Below are 19889 nucleotides of genomic sequence, written 5' to 3'. Positions count from 1 at the left end.
ATGTCTAGTGTTACGGGGCAAATACCTTGTTCACTAGAGTTCTGAAGTTACGTTAAGAGTTTGAGACAATAAAAACATTCAAGTTCTTATTATGAGTGAGAATAAGGGTTAAAGTACTTCATCATCAATTTTCACAGCAAACTTCCATATGCTACTTGACAAGAAAACCTAGAGAAGGTTCAAAGTGAAGCTTTCAACTCACGTCTAATACTCTCTCCCACATCCATGTTCTTTGACACTACACTGTGGCTTCAAAAATAAACAGAACATTTCATTATAACTGTGAACATGTAAGAAGTATGTTTTCGGGGGCTGGTGAGATGGCTCAGTGGTTAAGAGCACTGACTGCTCTTCCAGAGGTCATGAGTTCAAATCCCAGCAACCACATGGTGGCTAACAACCATCTGTAATGATATCTGATGCCCTCTTGTGGGGTGTCTGAAGACAGCTACAGTGTACTTACATATAATAAATAAAATAAAAAAAAAAAAGAGAAAATGTTTGTTTAAAAAAAAAAAAAAAGAAGTATGTTTTCTGAGATATTTTACTATAAATCCTAAGATTCTAAATTGAGACAAATTCTATAAAGTTTTTATAAACTAATTTTCTCTTTAATACAGTCTTGAAACATCACTTGACAAGCACTACTGGTGGCCCATTAAATTCTTCTCTCTTTTTTTTTTTAAAAAAAAAGATTTATCTTTATTTTACACATTTTGAGTGTCACCTGCGTGTACATATTGCACTATGTGCATACCTGTTGCCTGCAAAGGACAGAAGAGTTTGCCAGAGCCTAATGTAATTACAAGCAGTTGGGAGCCACCCTGCGGGTGCAAGGAACTGAAGCCAGATCCTCTACAAGAGCAACACGTGCTCTTAACCACTGAGCCCTAATTTTTACTCCTTCTTCATTACTAACAAAATCAAACCTCAAAATGTATGCTGTTCAATATAAATACTATACTTTCAAGATGAGGATCACCTACCTCACAGCACAGAACTAAATACAGAGGCTTAAAATTACATTTCACCGACCAGTGGTGGCACACGCCTTTAATCCCTGCACTTGGGAGGCAGAGGCAGGTGGATTTCTGAGTTCGAGGCCAGCCTGGTCTACAAAGTGAGTTCCAGGACAGCCAGGGCTACACAGAGAAACCCTGTCTCGAAAAAACAAAAGAAAAAAAAATTAAATTTCAATATCCTTTTACTAAAAGGTAACCACATACTTTCTTTGTCAACAAAGTTTGAGGGAGATATAGCATGGAGATTTCTAGAAATTTTTTCCTTTTCTAATGTAGACTGAAGGAGGTATAAGTATTTTTCAGCCACAAAGCAAAGATAAAATTTTAAAGAACATGTTAACTATATAGACGCAGATAGCCAGAAAAGTCTAGGATATGGGTAGGGTAACAGAACTGTTAAGACCACCCTTAGCTTACCTACAGATGGATTTGATTCCTATGAGAAAAATTAACTCCTGTACAGATAAACCAATATAGTCAGACTTATTGCACGAGATTAGAGTAACCCTTAGTGAGAACTAGACTCAGAAACAGAGGTAGCCATAATTGCTTCCTCTCAAGGAATACTACGTAAAAAATGGAACACAAATGCAAAGACCACCTGGGATAGGGCAGTTGCCATTAGTACACATTTGTAAATATTAACTAATTGCAAAATTACAAAGATTAAGGTAACACCTTATTTCATTTTGTCATTATTCTCAAATTGAAGGAAGTAATGAAGCATTGTGCTGAAAGGAGAGAAGCTATACACACTATTACACTTCCTTCAGAACAAGAGTCAAAACTTGAGCATGCTATTAAGTCCATTTTAGCCTTAAGGACATTCTTGCCCATCCAACAGATATTTCACATAAAAATATACATTGTACTTAAAAATCTAAACAAATAAAAGTCAGGTTTAATGCCTGCTTTAACTCGTACAGTAACTACAACCTCATTCAATACATCATCTCTACGTCTCCATTATTAGATCTGTTAAAGACACCAGTAACGTTACTCATCCATTACAACACCTCTGCTTTCCCTTTCATCTGACACCCTGAAGATGACAGTACACAAAGCCAAATATAAACAGAAAAGGCGCTTTTTTTTTTTTCTTGAGGGGCTGTTTCAAGACAGGGTTTCTCTGTGTAGCCCTAGCTGTCCTGGAACTTACTCTGTAGACCAGGCTGGCCTCAAACTCACAGAGATCCACCTGCTTCTGCTTCCAGAGTGATGGAATTAAAGGCGTGCGCCACCACTACCCAGTGCATCAAAATGCATTGTTGCCACAAACATATTTTAAGGCCATGAAAATGGTATCAAGCATCATAATTTGTTGATCTTAGAAAATCTAAAATCTAATCTTTGTCTTTACCTTTCATTACAGCCTGAAGTGAAGCAACTTCTTCTCTCCATTGCCTTTTAACTTCATCTATTGCTTCTTGCTTAGTATTCTCAGAGACTGTGGCAATTGCCTTAATATTCTCCATCTCTGCCTGAGCCTCCCACAGCTGTGTCCGAAGGTGACCCAAATCATCCTGTGCAGCTTGCAATACTGCATTTTGCCTCTTCAGATCCTCTGGGGGAAAAGTAAAAGATTTTCCATTAATGTGTACTTCACTTTATCAGACTCCAAAAAATGAAGAAATTGAATTTTAAAATACTAATATAGATTATGAAACCATCTTAAAGCATGCTGGGTTTAAAAAGTATTTAAACTATCTAAGAATACCTGGGGAAGGTCTATAACGCACTGGGTTGGTGCTATATTTAGGCTTTTACTTCTCACTAAATGAACACAATCAAATTCTTTTATTTTTTAATTTGTTTTTATGTGTATGGGCATTTTAACTACACATATCTGCGCACTACATATATCTGTGCACCACATGTTTGTTTGGTGCCTTTGAATGCCAGGAGAGTGCATCAGATTCCAAAGACTGTAGTTACACAGTTGTGAGCTGGCATATTGGTGCTAGGAACTGAACTCAGGTTCTCTGGAAGAAGTGCCTGTGCTCTTAACCACTGAGCAATCTCTCCAGCGCCAATGATAAAATTATTTAACTACTCAGGTATAAGTATCCAAATCTACAAAATGGAGATTAAAAATGCCCACTTTACAGGGCTGTTGCAATGATAAAAATGATGTATTGTAAATGTCTGTAAGTATGATAACTTTCAAGAGTAAGTCTTCAAGATATATTTAATGGAAGAAAGCCATACTGCATAGTAGTAAGAGTTGATAAAGCTAAGATTATTTTCTCAGTCACTCTTTACAATCTCTTAAATATTAAGTTGATATCACATGTACACCACAAGACTTAAGTCTAGGTAGAACATATACTTGGTCATGACTTCCAAAAGTAAAGAGGTGCAGAGTCAGGAATGCAGTTCAGTGGTAGAGCACTTTCCTAGTATATACAAGGCCCTAGGTTTGGTCCCTACCACTGCAAAGAAAACAAAGATAAGCCTATTATTCCTATATAAGGATATATCTATTTTCTCTGTCAACTCTCTATTAAAAAAAAAAAAAAAGCTGGGCAGTGATGGTGCACGCCTTTAATCCCAGCACTTGGGAGGCAGAAGCAGGCAGATTTCTGAGTTTGAGGCCAGCCTGGTCTACAGAGTGAGTTCCAGGACAGCCAGGACTACACAGAGAAACCCTGTCTCGAAAAACCAAAACCAACCAACCAAACAAACAAACAAACAAAAAAACATGACTATCATGAACACAAAATGTTCAATTCTTAAGTCTATACTTCCTATTTGTAGGGAGTTTGAATATCTTTTCATATATTGATCAGTAACCAGAACTTCCTTAGGTTTCCCTCATTCCCTTCCTCAGACTCTCTTACTATGTAACATAAGCTGGCTGCAAATTCTCAATCTTTCTGGCCACCTTAGTCACAGGATTTGAAATACCTGAGGTATGCATCACCATATTCTGCTTATCTGTTTCTAATGCAGAGTTTTCCTCCTGATTTAGAAAGGGCATTGAGATGGTTAATCTTCATGATTGACTAGACAATGAATCATCCAGAAGGAAATCTTATGGTCATGTATGACTGGTGTTTCCAGAGAGATTTAACTGAACAGGGAAAGCCCATCTTTTTTTTTTGTTTCGTTTTTGTTTTGTTTGTTTGTTTGTTTGTTTTGTTTTTTGAGACAGGGTTTCTCTGTATAGCCCTGGTTGTCCTGGAACTCACTCTGTAGACCAGGCTGGCCTCGAACTCGGGAAAGTCCATCTTGAATGTGGGTTGTTAACACCTCATGGAATGGAGTTCTGGACTACATTTTAAAAAGTAGGTAAGCCACGCATCAGCATTTTTTCATGACAGCAGATCCAATGTAATCATCCACTTCCATGCCTCCTGCCATGCCTTCCTGACCTAAGTCTACTGTATGTCCTCAAACTATGCCAGGTATTTTGCCATAACAAGAAAACTAATACAGACTAACTGTAGTGAAAGTGGGCAACGCTGCTATGATAAACTTGACTACATGGTCCACAAGTGTTTGAAAATGGCTCATGGCAGGAATATGGAAGAAATTGAGCTTATAGAACAGAGAACCCTCAGAATCCTATAGAGTCAGGTGGCTCATTGTGATGGGAGTGTGGAAAACCAGAATCCAATAGAAAAGCAGATAGTAAGATAGTACTCATGAGGTTTGGAAAAGAACAACTCCTCATGCTTGGACTAAAACCATCTATAAAAAGGTAATATCTGAATCCAGCCACTGTGCAGGTTGCATCTCTGTACCAGCCTTTTCTCTCTCCCAAATACTAAATGGCACCCTTACTGAAACACTGAATCCCTAGCTAACAGACTTCTAGGTGCCAAGACCTCTCAACTGAGAAAGTGAGTTTACATCAAAGCAGGTATTGGTGGCCACATGCCCTATTCCCCACCCTATTCCCTGATTCCTGGCCTATGTGAGAATAGGAATAGAAATGAGCCGGGCAGTGGTGGCGCACGCCTTTAATCCCAGCACTTGGGAGGCAGAGGCAGGCGGATTTCTGAGTTCAAGGCCAGCCTGGTCTACAGAGTGAGTTCCAGGACATCTAGGGCTACACAGAGAAACTCTGTCTTGAAAAACCAAAAAAAAAAAAAAAAAAAAAAAAAAAATTATAGAAATGAGAATAAGAAAGGGCTACGGGATAGTACTGTGAACAACCCCCAACCTCCAAATACTCAGAAAGGCACAAGAGACTGCCAATTCTACCACAGGTAGATATTATGACTCCTCTCTTCAAAGACCCTGCAATGTTGTATGTCTCTGAACTCTCCTGGAAACCCCCTATGTGTTAATAACTCGTCTAATTAACTCTTTACTTCTCAAGAATCCATCTTGGTGCCCCTTTTGACATTCTCCCAAAATTTTTCCATTATTTATATTTTTATCCTAGTAAAAGATCTAATCCTAACCCTAACCATAATCCCTTTAAAACTCTACGAGAAATAGTCCCTGATCTGCTGTCATTTTATATAGTTTCTCCATGAAAAAGTATACAATATCTTTGGCTTTTTCTCTACCCTCATCACTCTCTTGAACCCCTTCTTCTACTGAGACTTCTTTCTTGTCCCCACAGTCCCTTTCTACTGCTGTGCCATATGTATGTCACATAAACACACACACACACACACACACACAATGAGACAAGCTGATGCATGGGTGTTTTGTAAATACCCTTTGTCAAGTTGGCAAATTTCCCTTCTGTTTCTAGTTTAGTGTTTTTAATCATGAACAGGTGTACAGTCTTACAAATTACTTTTCCTTTATCAACTAAGAAGTTTGTGTGCTTTGGTTTTTATCATCTGTTTTGTTTTTTGAAACCAGTCTCTTCTATTACATAAGCTCTGGATGTCCTAGAATTCTCTACGTAGATCAGGCTATCTTCAAATTCACAGGAACTCAACTGCCTTTGCCTCCAGAGTGCTGGATTAAAGATATGAACCACTATGCCTAGCCTGGTTTCTATGCCTCTAACATTACAATGAGTATGTGTTTGACCTTGCAGTTCTAGGATAAGGCCCAATTGATCAGAATCTGATTCTTTTTCGTCATTTGATTTTCACACATTTAGTGAGGGTTTAGACATCTGTATTTCTTTTCTTTTCTTTTTTTTTTTTTTTGGTTTTGGTTTTTCCAGACAAGGTTTCTCTGTATAGCCCTGGCTGTCCTGGAACTCATTCTGTAGACCAGGCCTCGAACTCAGAAATCCGCCTGCCTCTGCCTCCCAAGTGCTGGGATTAAAGGCATGCGCTGCCACCACCACCGCCCAGATGACATCTGTATTTCAAAGAGGATGCATGCATAAAGTTCTTGTGAGGTCTTGTTATATCTTTTCTAAGTTTTGTCTTGGTCTGGATAATACTACATATACAATGTTTATTTTTTACAAAAAATTGAAAGTACTGGTACTAATTCTTCCTTCATATTAGATAAATGGATCATAATCAATATTAAATATTGTACATTTTAATATGTCAAATAATGAACAATTCTTTAAACAGTTTTTCAAAAAGGGAAAAATCTCCTTTACTTTTAATTTTGTAATTAATTTCATTTTATTTTGTTATATTAGCTATGAGAAACTCTGGCAAAATAATAAAGTACTGATGACAGAACACAGAAGTTCCTCAAAAAACTAGAAGTAGAACTATTATATACCATCCCTTCTGCTTGAGCCTCCCAGATACTTGTCTTGGTTTTTGTTTAATTTTTCATGTTTTTATTCGAAAATAAATTATGCACGAGTTGTACATAATCAGCTTCATGATATTTTTATACCTGTATATAATTTTGATCATATATTATTCCTCCCCTTCCCCATTCTCATCCCCTCCTACTCCTGATTACTTTCCTCTTCCCAGCCATTCCTTTCTACTTTTGTCTTTCTTTCTTTCTTTCTTTGATTTGGCAATCCAGTAACTGTAATTTAGCTTGCATTTTTATTAGTTTCTTCAAGATTTTTTCTTAGTATTATTTTATTTTACATATGTTAGTACATTTTGCCTTAATGTACATATGTACCCCGAGTATCTGCTGGTGCTAGCAGAGCCAGAAGAGAACATCAGATCTGCTCTAGCTAGAGTTAAAAGATAGCTGTGAGCATGTACCAGGAATCAATCTAGATCCTCCACAAGAACACACTAACTCCTGAACAATCTCAGCCTGAAAGACATTTCTTAAGGCTTTTTAAAACTTTTGTGCATGTGAACTGGAATGTTTTCTGGAGTGTTTTGAGTAGTCATATTTCTCAGTTTCTCAGCTTTGCATAGTTTATGTCCCAACTATTCCCCATTTAATTCTCTTCTAGTAAACTCAGGTCCTACCAGTTACTTTGGTGCCCATGTAGGTGATAAATGTTCTTAGCATTTGTGTGCCTCAAGGATGCACTTTGTCCTCATTCAAGAACCCAGCTAAATATTAAAATTCTAGATTGACAATCACTTTTCTTATGAACGCTGATGATGTTATTCCATTGTCGTCTGTCATCTGAGGAGCTAATACAGTATTTCCTGGGGTTAGCTGTTAATGAAGCCATTGTTCAGATAGGCTCTTGCTATCAATCCCTAGGCTAGTCTCAGATTGAAGGTCCTTCTAACTCTACCTTTCAAAATCTGGGCTCACACACAGATGCCACTGTTCATGGGTTATTCTCTATTTCTGTATTTTGTATAAGTTTTCTAATTAGTTTTTACCTTTTTTTTCTTAATAGTTTTAATTTTAATATTTAAAATATTCCTTGTTTCATATCCATACCTAATTTGATTTTTACTATTATACATATGTCAAACCAAGCTTTTCATATTTGAGAGTCTAAAAAGCATCAGAACACTATGTAAATTGTGGCCATGTGTAAAGTCCTTTTGGATAGCACTAGAAAACTCCACCTCCATTTCTAGCATTTTCTTTTTTTGTTTGTTTGTTTGTTTGTTTTTTGTTTTTCGGAGACAAGGTTTCTCTGTGTAGTCCTGGCTGTCCTGGAACTCACTCTGTAGACCAGGCTGGCCTCGAACTCAGAAATCCACCTGCCTCTGCCTCCCAAGTGCTGGGATTAAAGGCGTGCGCCACCACCGCCCGGCTGTCATCTTTTTATTAATAGTCCTCGTTACTGTTTGCATTTACAACTCAGTGACATTCTAAATAAAAGCAAGCTCAGTAATTACAGAAGTACCAAACCTGTTCCTTCAAGGGGAAAACAGTGTTTGGGTTTGTGAGTCACCTTGCCCTATTTGCTGAAGACAGAGACTGCTGAGCACTGTGTGCCTATAATAAGCGTAAGTCTGGCTCCCACTTGCATAACAAGCACAAGAATATAAGCTGCTGCTTGAGAACCAAGTTTTAAATTTGATTTTTACTATTATACAGGCAAGTGTCCAAGATAATAATCGGGCTGGAGAGATGGCTCAGCGGTTACAAGCACTGACTACTCTTCCAGAGGTCCTGAGTTCAATTCCCAACAATCACATGGTGGCTCACATCTCTAATGGGATCTGATGCCCTCTTCTGGTGTGTCTGAAGACAGCTAAAGTGTACTCATATAAATAAAATAAATAAATCTTTTTTTTTTTTTCTCTTCGAGACAGGGTTTCTCTGTGTAGCCCAGACTGTCCTGGAACTCACTCTATAGACCAGGCTAGCCTCGAACTCTCGAACTCAGAAATCCGCCTGCCTCTGCCTCCCAAGTGCTGAGATTAAAGGCGTGCGCCACCAACGTCCAGCCAATAAAGTACAGTTAACTGAAATAATTTTAACATAGCAAAATATATTCAGAGATATAAAACTGATAATATATGACAAAAATAAGAAGCTATGGGCCAGTGTCACTGAGATGGCTCCGTGAGTAAAAGTTCCTGCTGTCTATGTCTGGTAATCTAAGTCTGACCCAAAAACCTACAATAGGTAAAAATAAAGATCTAATTCCAAAGTTGTCCCCTGACATGCTCCAGCACAAACACCCACTCCTACACATAATAAAAGAAAAAGAAAAGCTCATCCCTAGCCTGAGCCTCATGGGAGAGCAGCATAGCACCTTGCCTGGGCAGTGCAGCAGACCTGGTGGTGTGGGCACAGGTGAGCCAGGCCCCACCAACTCAAGCTACCACCCAGGCCCAGATCCAGGGCTTGGAGCTGGCCCACCCCAACATCTACTCCCTCTGTGAACTGCTAGAGCACGTGAAGGGGCTGGTTCTCCAGAACCAAAGCTGTGAGATCTCCACGACACAGACACAGGCAACAACAGGATGGTGGGAAGGAGTCCCAGTGAGGATCTAGAATTGATAATGTGGCAGAGGCCAGAATCCTTAAGCCAGACGACTCAGTGCAATGAAAATTTGCACCAGGGGATCCTATGGCCTCTTCAAGCCTCCATGGTCACCAGATACACATGGTACACAGACATATATGCAGCCAAAACACCCATGCACATAAAAATAATTTTTAAGTTTAAAAAGAAGAAACATGAAGAGGCTATACAAGATGACTAACATATTTGTGTGAGAAGTAATGGGAGGAAAAAGCATAAAACATGACCATAGTGATATGAACTTACCATCAGAGGAAGTACTAGAAGGACCTTATATATACGCATTACATGTACTAACAGGTCATCTTGACACCACATCGTTGCTCAGAGTTTAAGGTGGTGCCTTGTCGATTGAAGGCAGAAATAAACTTAAGAAAAAGAAGACTGGGGTACCTCAGGAGTACAGAGCTATACAGCAAAGAAAAGGGAAGGGAGGGTGTTTAACAAATCTGCATGATCATATATGAAAAAACTAGGGACTGGGAATGCAACTTGGTAGAATCTTTGCTTGACATGTACAAGGCCCTGGGTTCAATCCCTAGCACCACTTAAACCAAGCATGGTATTGCACATCTGTAATCCCAGTATTTGTGAGATAAAGACAAGAAGATTAGAAGAGTTCAAAGTCAGCCTGAACTACATGAAATCCTATCTGAAGCAAAGGATGGAGAAGGAAAAGGAAGAAGAAACATAAGAAAGGAAAGGGAGAGGAAGGAAAATGGAAGGAAAATGGGAGGGGGAGGGGGAGGTGGGTTGTGCTGGATTAAAGGTGTGTGCTGTCACACCTAGTACATCATAGTCTTGTTACAGAACATTAACAAGATTATTTTTAAAAAAAAACTTTCAAGCCCAAGATGTTGCTTTAGAAGTTTAAGATACAGCCTAGCATGCATGAAGCCTGGGTTCAAACTGGAGCACCAAACTAGTGACCTAGCATTCAAGAGGTAAAGATAGGAGGATCCAAACTTCAGGGATACCCTCAACTATGTAACCAGTTCAAGGCCAGTCTGGGATACATAGAATTCTATCTCAATAAAATTTTCAGGGTTGGAGAGATAGCACTGACTGCTCTTCTAGAGGGCCAGGAGTTCAATTCCCAGAATCTACATGGCAGCTCACAACTGTAACTCCCGTATACTCTTATACAGACACGCAGTCAAATTACAATGTACATAAAAATTTGTTAAATTTAAAATAAAAAAATGTTTTTCAAAAAAAATTTTTCAATTAAAAAATACAAAAGCTACTGACTTAAAGACTAGTGATTCTCAAAGTATGCTACCTAAATCATTAATAACAGTATCACCTAGTAACTTGCTGAAAATGGAAACTGGGGGGTCCCAGAGTCCTGGAAAACCAGAAACTCTGCCACTGAATCACCATGGAAAGTCGTTAAACACCAACCATTGGACCATCAGACCCTCATCCCAGTTCTTAACTCAGGAAAAGTGGAATACAACCCAAATATGTACATTTCTAAGAAGTTTCCCAGGCAAGCCTGATGCTGCTGCAGCTGTTCCACAATGGCACTATACTGCTTCTAAGCCAACACCTAGAACACAAACACTGTCCCTGCGCCTCCTAATTAGATAACCCACCAGATTTACTTTAAACACTCATCCCTAACAACAGATAGCACAATGACTCTACATCTGTTTTCCTCACCTTCAATCAACCTAAAAAGGGCCACATGAATTGTGCTCCCATTGTATGTCCAGCACCTATATAAAATGTATCCTATAGAGTAGGTACCTAACAGTATATACTGAGAAAATAATTGAATACTTAGTAAATTCCATAACATGTCAGTTTCTATACAATAGAACCAGAGATTGTACCTCAAGTGTTAAGAACAGCCAACTACAACTAATTGATTACTGCCGGAAAACAGATAAACCCTAATGGTGTATTTTCAACTTGCTCCCCAACTCTATCGAGAACCCTAGTTCCAAAAAGCATTATTTTTATATCACACACACACACACACACACACACACAAATAATGGTTTATTCTATGACAAATACTGCACTATCAGAAACTTAACATTTAAAAGACAGTTTTGGCAGGAAAGTTGGGGAAGAGACTAGCAAACTTACCCTCTTTAGCCAAATATAGCTCCTTAAATTTTGCTCTCTTTTGATTAAATTCTTGCTCAAGCTGCTGCTGTGCACGTAAAAATTCTGCATTTATTTTTTCCAATTCTGCTACCCGTTGCTGAAGAGAAGCTGAAAAAAGAAATACTAATTAACGAGTAATAAATCTGTTTATAGGTTACAAGAATAGTCATCCAGCTACATACTGCTACACATCAAACTAGTAGGGAAACTGAAATCCATTATATTCCAGTAAATTGTAATTTTTTTAGAAGAGCCAGACATTTCTATTAGACTTTCATACATATGCTGTGAATGAATCATATATAATGAAACAGAGAATCACAGAGAACAAAGTCAATTTCAATACAAGAGCTCCTAACAGTCTTTAGTATGCTGACAAAATGTTAATTCATGGTTGGAATAGTTAAATATTAACCTAGTTAAGCCATTTATCCCACAGCTAACCCCTCTGTCGATGTTGCTACTTCCCGTTTTTTTATTATGGACAAAATCCTGGCTAGGACACCCACAGCAACAGGAACTAATCTTCCAGTCCCAAAAGACCTATTACATTATGTGGAAATTATTACATATGGAAAGGACACAAATCTGTGGTTCTGTGTCATAGCTCCAATACTGGCAGATCACCTGTTTTCAGAAAAGTACTGACCATAGTCTGACAATGAGTAGACACATTCCTTACTTAGGGGCTCAAGATTTGCACCTCACTGTCTGTCTATTCTGGTCTAGGCCAGGGGCTGTTTTGGTCAAAACACAAATGCTTGACTCAGCCTTAAGGCTATCAACATAATCCCTTCAGGAGGTATTTCTCAGCACTAGTTAGTTACCTCAGCTAGCTGGGGTCCCTTTTCTCTATTATATACCACTGGAAATGATGGCGATCTTCCTATATTATAACCAGGATTATCCTAGAAGGCCACTCCCTACCCTCAAGCCACTGCTCAATTCACAGCTGATTTTATAAAATACACTTAAAAGGCTAGAAGTATACAAATAGTTAGAACTATGGCTCATTAATTTTCTTTCCAAAGTTCTCTACAATAAGGATATATTTCTCTAACAAATACTAAACCAACCTTGTATTTTGTTCATTCTCATGTCCCTAGGCTAGCTTCACTACAGAATTGACAGCATTAGTAGAACTCACAGCTGGAAGAGAGAAAGACTGCTGCTGCCATGAGCTCCATGTCATTGAAGGGAAAGAGTTATTCTGAGGTGCCTCTACTGTTAGACAATGACACTTAACCATTTGAAACCCTGATTGATTGATTGATTGATTGATTGATTGACTGATTGATTTGAAACAAAGGAGAGGGGAAAATATATCAGAATGCAGTCATGTAGGAAAATATATGAAGAATAACCACTGGAAGGAGGTTTACCACTTAAAATCATGAAGAGAATTTAATTTAGTCTCTGAGCTTCTTATTTCTGCTAGTAGATACTGTTATATCCCAACAACTAAATTCATAGCTTTCCCACAGAACACTAAAATTATTGACATATACTGACTACTACAAAAATAACAAGGCCTCTGACAAATGAAGGAAACCATTCCACAATGTACATGTACTTCAAAATATTGTAATGTACATGCTTTTAAAAATACTATGACTATGTAATCTAGCAATTTAAAATAATTTTTTAATTAATTTATTTATTATATGTATATGAGTACACTGTCACTATCTTCAGACACACCAGAAGAAGACATCAGATCACTTTACAGATGGTTATGAGCCACCATGTGGTTTCTGGGAATTGAACTCAGGACCTCTGGAAGGGCAGTCAGTGCTCTTAACCACTGAGCCATCTCTCTAGCCCTAAGAATCATTCTTGTTTTGTTTTGTTTTATTTTTCGAGACAGGGTCTCTCTGTGTAGCCCGGGCTGTCCTGGAACTCACTCTGTAGACCAGGCTGGCCTCAAACTCAGAAATCCGACTGCCTCTGCCTCCCAAGTGCTGGGATTAAAGGCGTGCGCCACCACTGCACAGCTAAAACAAATTTTTAAAAGGCCCTTTGTTTGCCAGGCGGTGGTGTCACACGCCTTTAATCCCAGCACTTACTTGGGAGGCAGAGGCAGGAGGATTTCTGAGTTCAAGGCCAGCCTGGTCTACAGAGTGAGTTCCAGGACAGCCCGGGCTACACAGAGAGACCCTGTCTCGAAAAAACCAAAAAAAAAAAGCCCTTTGTTCATACTTTTCCCTACATTCTATGTCATCCATATCTTCCACCAAACCACACACATGCCCAAAGGTACATGTTCATCTTTATATTTATTATTTAAGTTAAAAGACTAATGAATCAACAAAAACCAAAAATGCAGCCCTTAAAATTACAGCCAAAGCCTGGCAGGGTAGTTTGTTTTTTGTAAGCCCAGCACTTGCCTGAGGCAGGAGGATTACCATGAGTATGAAGCTAGCCTGGACTAGAGTAGTCTCAAGCAAGCCTCGGCTACAGAGTCAAACATTCACATAAATTGTTTTTATTTTTTTCAGCCAAATACTGTGCTTCCATTCCTCCGTACATCATCCTGGCTCTGACCCACACAGTTCAACCCCAAGTCCACACCCACAACTGGCTCTCTCCAATCTTTAAGACAGACTGCAATTCCAGAAATCATGATCCATGAGGGTGTACCAAGTAACTCCCTTATTTCCTTCTGTTTTTATGTAACGTTTGAAAGTATCCATCTCAAGTACTTCAAGTATATTGCATTTCTACAAAACAGGATGGCCAAAATAACTGCTTCTCACATACATGTTTAACGTCACAGAGACAAAAGTCAATTGATCCCAAATTTACAAGTAGTTTACAGTTTACAAGTAAAGTGTAAAGTAGACAGTTTACAAGTAGGCATATCATAATGCAACCAGGAATCAAACTGAAAACAGTTCATCAAATGCAAGTGCTATATTATGTTCTTTGTTTTGTTTTGTTTTGTTTTTCGAGACAGGGTTTCTCTGTATAGCCTGGGCTGTCCTGGAACTCACTCTGTAGACCAGGCTAGCCTCGAACTCAGAAATCCGCCTGCCTCTGCCTCGATATACTATGTTCTAACATGGTGACTCAATAGTTCAGTGATTAGCATAAAGCTCAAAAAGTGCTTAACATGGAATGTAGGAAAAAATGATATATGATAGCTGTCATTTTTAAACTAAGAGTAGTTAATGGGTAAAGAAATAGATATTCATTTGTAGCCAAAAATGACTAGAAGCCACTCCTGACCTCAGGATTCTCACCATGTTCCATGCTTACTTATTTCCAGGGCATACCTCCCTGCTACACACAAATTAACTAGCCTTAACACCAGCTTTCAACAATAGTAAGCCTTTCGGGATTTAGCAGCACGGAGTTTTAGTCTATCAGCCTTCACAAACACACTCCAAATGTTGGGAGTACTAAGAGGGAAATCATCTGATGCTAAAGCTAATTTATTAATTTATCAAGGACAGAAAGAGCAGAAAGGACAGGGTCTCACTATGTAACCAGCCCAAGCCAAGGCCAATATGAAACATGTTAAACTGCCAAGGTTGGCCTGGAACTCACAGTGATCCAACTGCCACAAGTTCCCAATTCCTGGGTTAAAGGAGCTTGCCACACATCCATGTCAAACTTCTGTGGTTCATTTTATTTTATTTTATTTTATTTTATTTTATTTTATTTTATTTTATTTTATTTTGTTGGTTGGTTTTGTTTTTCAAGATAGTGGCTACTTTTGATGCTTACTATTCAAAAAAAAAAAAAACACTTACTCAAAATGTCTGAATTAAGTACTTCCAATATTGGGCTGGAGAGATAGTTCAGTGGTTAAGAGCACTGACTGTACTTCCAGAGGTCCTGAGTTCAAATCCCAGCAACCACATGGTGGCTCACAACCATCTGTAATGAGATCTGATGCCCTCTTCTGGTGTGTCTGAAGATAGCTACAGTGTACTCATATATAATAAATAAATCTTTAAAAAAAAAGTACTACCAATATTGAAAAAAGAAAAAATAAAATCATAAATAAGGAAAAAATCCAGTAATTCTTACGTATTTGACTTTTCCTAGTTTTACTACTATTTATTGAGACAGTCTCAACTCTTGGTCATCTTTCTTTGTCTTCCAAGTGTTGGATTGAAAGAGTGGGCCACACCATGTTGTCTAGCTTAATTTTTCCTAATTTTGATATGAAATAATGTAAAATAACTTAAAACCATGTTCAAGCCCTGAGCTATGTCCTACTATATACCTCTGAAAAAGGAAACACTTTACTAAGTTCAATGAAACAAAGCTAGAAAAAGGAAAAAAGAAGTCTGGATCATATTTTACTATAACCAGCAACTTTTATTTGAAGATTTTACTCAAGATCCAAAAAGACAGCCATTTCAAACCACAGAACACCCACGCAGGAGGGAGAAAAAAGTTCCTGAAACCCCTTGCATTGTCACAGAATTCTGAAATGAAACTACTGCTGAACACAGGTATGTGCTCACAATTCAGCTACTCAGGCAGCTAAGACACTACAGTCTAGGAGTTCAAGCCCAGCTGGGAAACAGTGGGACCTTGTAAGAAAGAAGGGTGAAGAGAGGAGGATGGAAGGAGAAAAAGGAAGAAAAGCAAAAAATTAAATTATTAGCTATTGTAGGTATATCCATTTAATAAGATACCAAAGCCAGAAAATATAAATGAAAAAAAATTATGTATGGCACAATATGAACCATGTAAAAATACAATAAAAACTGACTGGAAAAAATATGCCAGGCCGCCGGGTGGTGGTGGCGCACGCCTTTGATCCCAGCACTTGGGAGGCAGAGGCAGGCGGATTTCTGAGTTCGAGGCCAGCCTGGTCTACAGAGTGAGTTCCAGGACAGCCAGGGCTATACAGAGAAACCCTGTCTCAAAAAACCAAAAAAAAAAAAAAAAAAAATGCCAGGCCAGGGCAGTGGACAAAGCAGGCAGGCCACATATCTGCCACACCTAACTGGGAAAAGAAGCTGTCTGCCAACATCAGCCTAGGCCATGGCATGCTGCCATTAGGAGCTGGCAGAGCAGAAATTCTCTAGGCAACTTGGAAGGGAAACTCCTATGGCCAAGGACACCCTAGGGAAGCAAGGCTGCATTCTGATGAGCTAAACCAGGTACCAGGGTACTAGAGTTGAACCAGAAGAAACTTAGCAGACCACAGAGCTCAAGGAAAAATACACAATAAAGAGCCCCAAATACCCCCCCTCTCACACACACACATACACACACACACACACACACTCAATCAATCAAATGTAAAGCTTGGGGCTTTACAACCATGTAACCCAGGCTGGCCTGGAACTCACAGGGATATACCTGCCTCTGCCTCCTGAATGCTGGGATTAAATGACTGCATTTAAGGCTATTTTTATGACTCAGTATTTCGGTGTTTGGGGGATTTAAGTTTAAATCAGCTGAAAAACAATGTACTCATATAACATCATTTCTCTATCATTCTAGATAGACAACTCATAAAGGAGAACTGTTAATAAGAAACACAAATCTCAAAAAAAAAACCCACAAATCTCATCAATACCTTTAATATAAAATAATTAGTTTAGAACAGCCTAAAGTTTTATTATTTACAAAAACAAAGTCTGATGCAACATAAACTGTCCATTAGAACCATGTTTGATTAACTTGTAAGAGAAATCAAATTTCCCCTGTACAGTTAATACTGAAAATGTAAACTGACATGCTTCTTCCTTCTCCCTACATTTGTGCTATAGCAACACTATAGTATCAATTCTACATCAGGGAATACTTATCAGACATTCATCATAAATTAGTAATAACACAAAGGTTATATTTTATTTACAAGGAAATTGAATGGATTATTTATGAACTTTTCAGAACTATCAAGGTCATAGGTAGGAAAGGATTAGAATTTTGATAGATAGCTATCAGCCTACCTATATGTAGGTAAAGATTATATATAAGGTTAGCAACATGAAAACTAATTAAAGAAGTTTCAAGGAAAGAATACAGATGTTAACATTTGCCAGGTAAGAAAAAAATCTCAAAGTTATAAAAAATGGTGAATTATAACAGGAATTAACAATTCAGAATCACATATTTGCTGGAATGGTAGCATATGCCTTTCTCTCAGCACTCAGGAGGTAGAAGCGGGCAGATCTCTATGAGTTCATAGCTAGCCTTATCTACATAGTTTATCCCAGGTCAGCCAGGGATACAGAATGAGACTCTAAACTAAACAAACAAACAGCCCAGTATTTATCGGGTACTTCACAATCAGTGTGGCAAAACAGTTAAGAAGCAAGCTCTGGAATAGAACACAGTATATTAAGGGTCAGTTTTACCTTTTACAAGATGGCTCTTTTACTCCATCTTTACTTATTTTTATTGGATGTTTTATTTACATTTCATATGTTATCCCCTTAACCCATTACCCTCCTCCCAGGAACCCCCTATCCCATCACCCCTCCTCCTGCTTCTCTGTGGATGTGCCCCTACCTACCCCCCGACTCCCACCTCCCCACCTGCAAATTCCCACCCCCTGGGGCATCCAGCCTTCATGAGACCAAGGATCTCTTCTCCCACCTATGCCCGACAGGGCCATCCTCCCTTATACAGCTGGAGCCATGGATCCCTCCCTAAGTGCTCCCAGGCTGGTTACTCCATCTTTAAAACTGAGAACTAGTGTTAATCCAACCTACGATTCCACATTTCTACGAGGGCATACTTCAAGGTGAATGGCTACAATGGTATTCAATAACAAAAGCCTTAATTTTTATGTAACTCTTTGTTTGTTTAAAGATTTATTTATTTTATTGAGAGTACACTGTAGCTGTCTTCAGACACACCAGAAGAGGGCATCAGATCACATTACAGATGGTTGTGAGCTACCATGTCGTTGCTGGGAATTGAACTCAGAACCTCTGGAAGAACAGTCAGTGCTCTTAACCATTGAGCCATCCCTCCAGCCCCCTATATAACTTTTACATAGGCAATTTCCCTACTAGAAATTTGTCCTAGAGAAGAGACCATGGAAAAATGTGTAAATGTTTCACCCCAGAAGTATTAATGACTGCAGAACAGGTGAGACATTGGTAACTATGAATAAGGAGGCAGCCCTCCCTTGTCTAGTCTCACTTCCCATAGTCTCCAACACCAGTGGTCAAAGTACCACAGGAAAAATGCCAGAAATAATTCATAAGTCTTAAATTGTACATTTTTGAGCAGCATAAAGAATTCATACCCTCCTACTCCAGCCTATCCAGGATGTGAATCATCTCTTTGTCCCCATCCACACAGTGTATGCTACCCACTGTCCCACTATCCCACAGTGTACACTACCCACTGGTAACTTGCTAGCTACTATCATATGCTTCTACTCATGTAACCTTTACTCTACTTAATAACTGTGTCGAAGCATAGAGTAATAATGCTAACAATTTACGGAAGTGAAAGAGAAGCAGTAAAATGCTTCCTTTAGGCAAAAATTAAAGTACAAAAAGATATGAGAGAGCTAGAGACTACATTTGCCTCACTACTATATTTACTCAATTATTACAAAACATCATTATTGTGTTTTATAATCAATTATTATGACCTCATACTGTGCTTAATTTGTATTTTATCATAGGTACATATGCATACAAAAAAAGCATAAATATATGGGACTCAGTATTACTCATGGTTTCAGATCCATCTGGGGTCTTGGAATGTGTCACTCATGAATAAGAATCTGAAGTGCCTAACAATAAAAACTCCACAAAAGGCTGGGCGGTGGTGGCGCAGGCCTTTAATCCCAGCACTTGGGAAGCAGAGGCAGGTGGATTTCTGAGTTCAAGGCCAGCCTGGTCTACAGAGTGAGTTCCAGGACAGCCAGGGCTACACAGAGAAACTCTGTCTTGAAAAACCAAAAAAAAAAACAAAAAACAAAAAACAAAAACCCTCCTCAAAATATACTACCAACCTTAATTCAAGATAAAGCCTCAATGTGAACACAGAAGATTCTACCAATCAAAAAGAAATAAGTACTTCTTATACTAAACTGTCACGAATGGAATAAATTCCAATTTATTTTTCTACATTAGTATAGTCATGGTAACAAAATCTAATAAAATATTAAAATAAAAAACTATGCCAATCTCAAGAATGTAACTGCAAAGATTTGCAATCAAATGTAGCTACATACCAGAATGTAGCTACAAACCATCAAAACTATCTAGAGTTTATCTCATATATGCTAGAGCTGTATAGCATTAGGAAATCCATTAGTGTAATTCATTTTGTTGAACAGTTCAAAAATACGTGAGATAGCTCCACAAATTACAAAGGAAAGTGAAGCTATTAAGGAAATTTCTTTTTAAAAATGGAATTACCAAACAGGATAATTAACATGCCTCAAGTCAGTAAATGTAATGAAGAAAACAATAAAAGAACAGAAAGAACAAATATATCCCAAAATCAAAACC

General features: G+C 38.4%; 1 protein-coding gene across 4 annotated transcripts in view; it reads right to left on the bottom strand.

Annotated features, from left to right (window-relative positions):
- Positions 1–19889, bottom strand: part of Rabep1 (rabaptin, RAB GTPase binding effector protein 1) — a 91695-nt gene that overhangs the window by 52873 nt on the left and 18933 nt on the right. For 3 of the 4 annotated variants that reach the window (XM_028785958.1, XM_028785957.1, XM_028785959.1), the window contains 2 exons: positions 11419–11547; positions 2383–2586 (listed from right to left, as the gene is read on the bottom strand). In XM_028785958.1, the coding sequence (XP_028641791.1) occupies positions 2383–2586; positions 11419–11547 (333 nt within the window). Of the gene's footprint in view, positions 1–2382; positions 2587–11418; positions 11548–19889 lie in introns of those variants that run through there. The other variant, XM_028785960.1, reaches the window with a different exon arrangement.

Source organism: Grammomys surdaster, unplaced genomic scaffold (genome assembly GCF_004785775.1).
Source record: "Grammomys surdaster isolate TR1022 unplaced genomic scaffold, NIH_TR_1.0 125368, whole genome shotgun sequence".
In the NCBI taxonomy this organism is placed as follows: Eukaryota; Metazoa; Chordata; class Mammalia; order Rodentia; family Muridae; genus Grammomys; species Grammomys surdaster.
The sequence above is the reverse complement of the archived record's forward strand: the minus strand, read 5'-3'. Positions and strand labels throughout refer to the sequence as shown.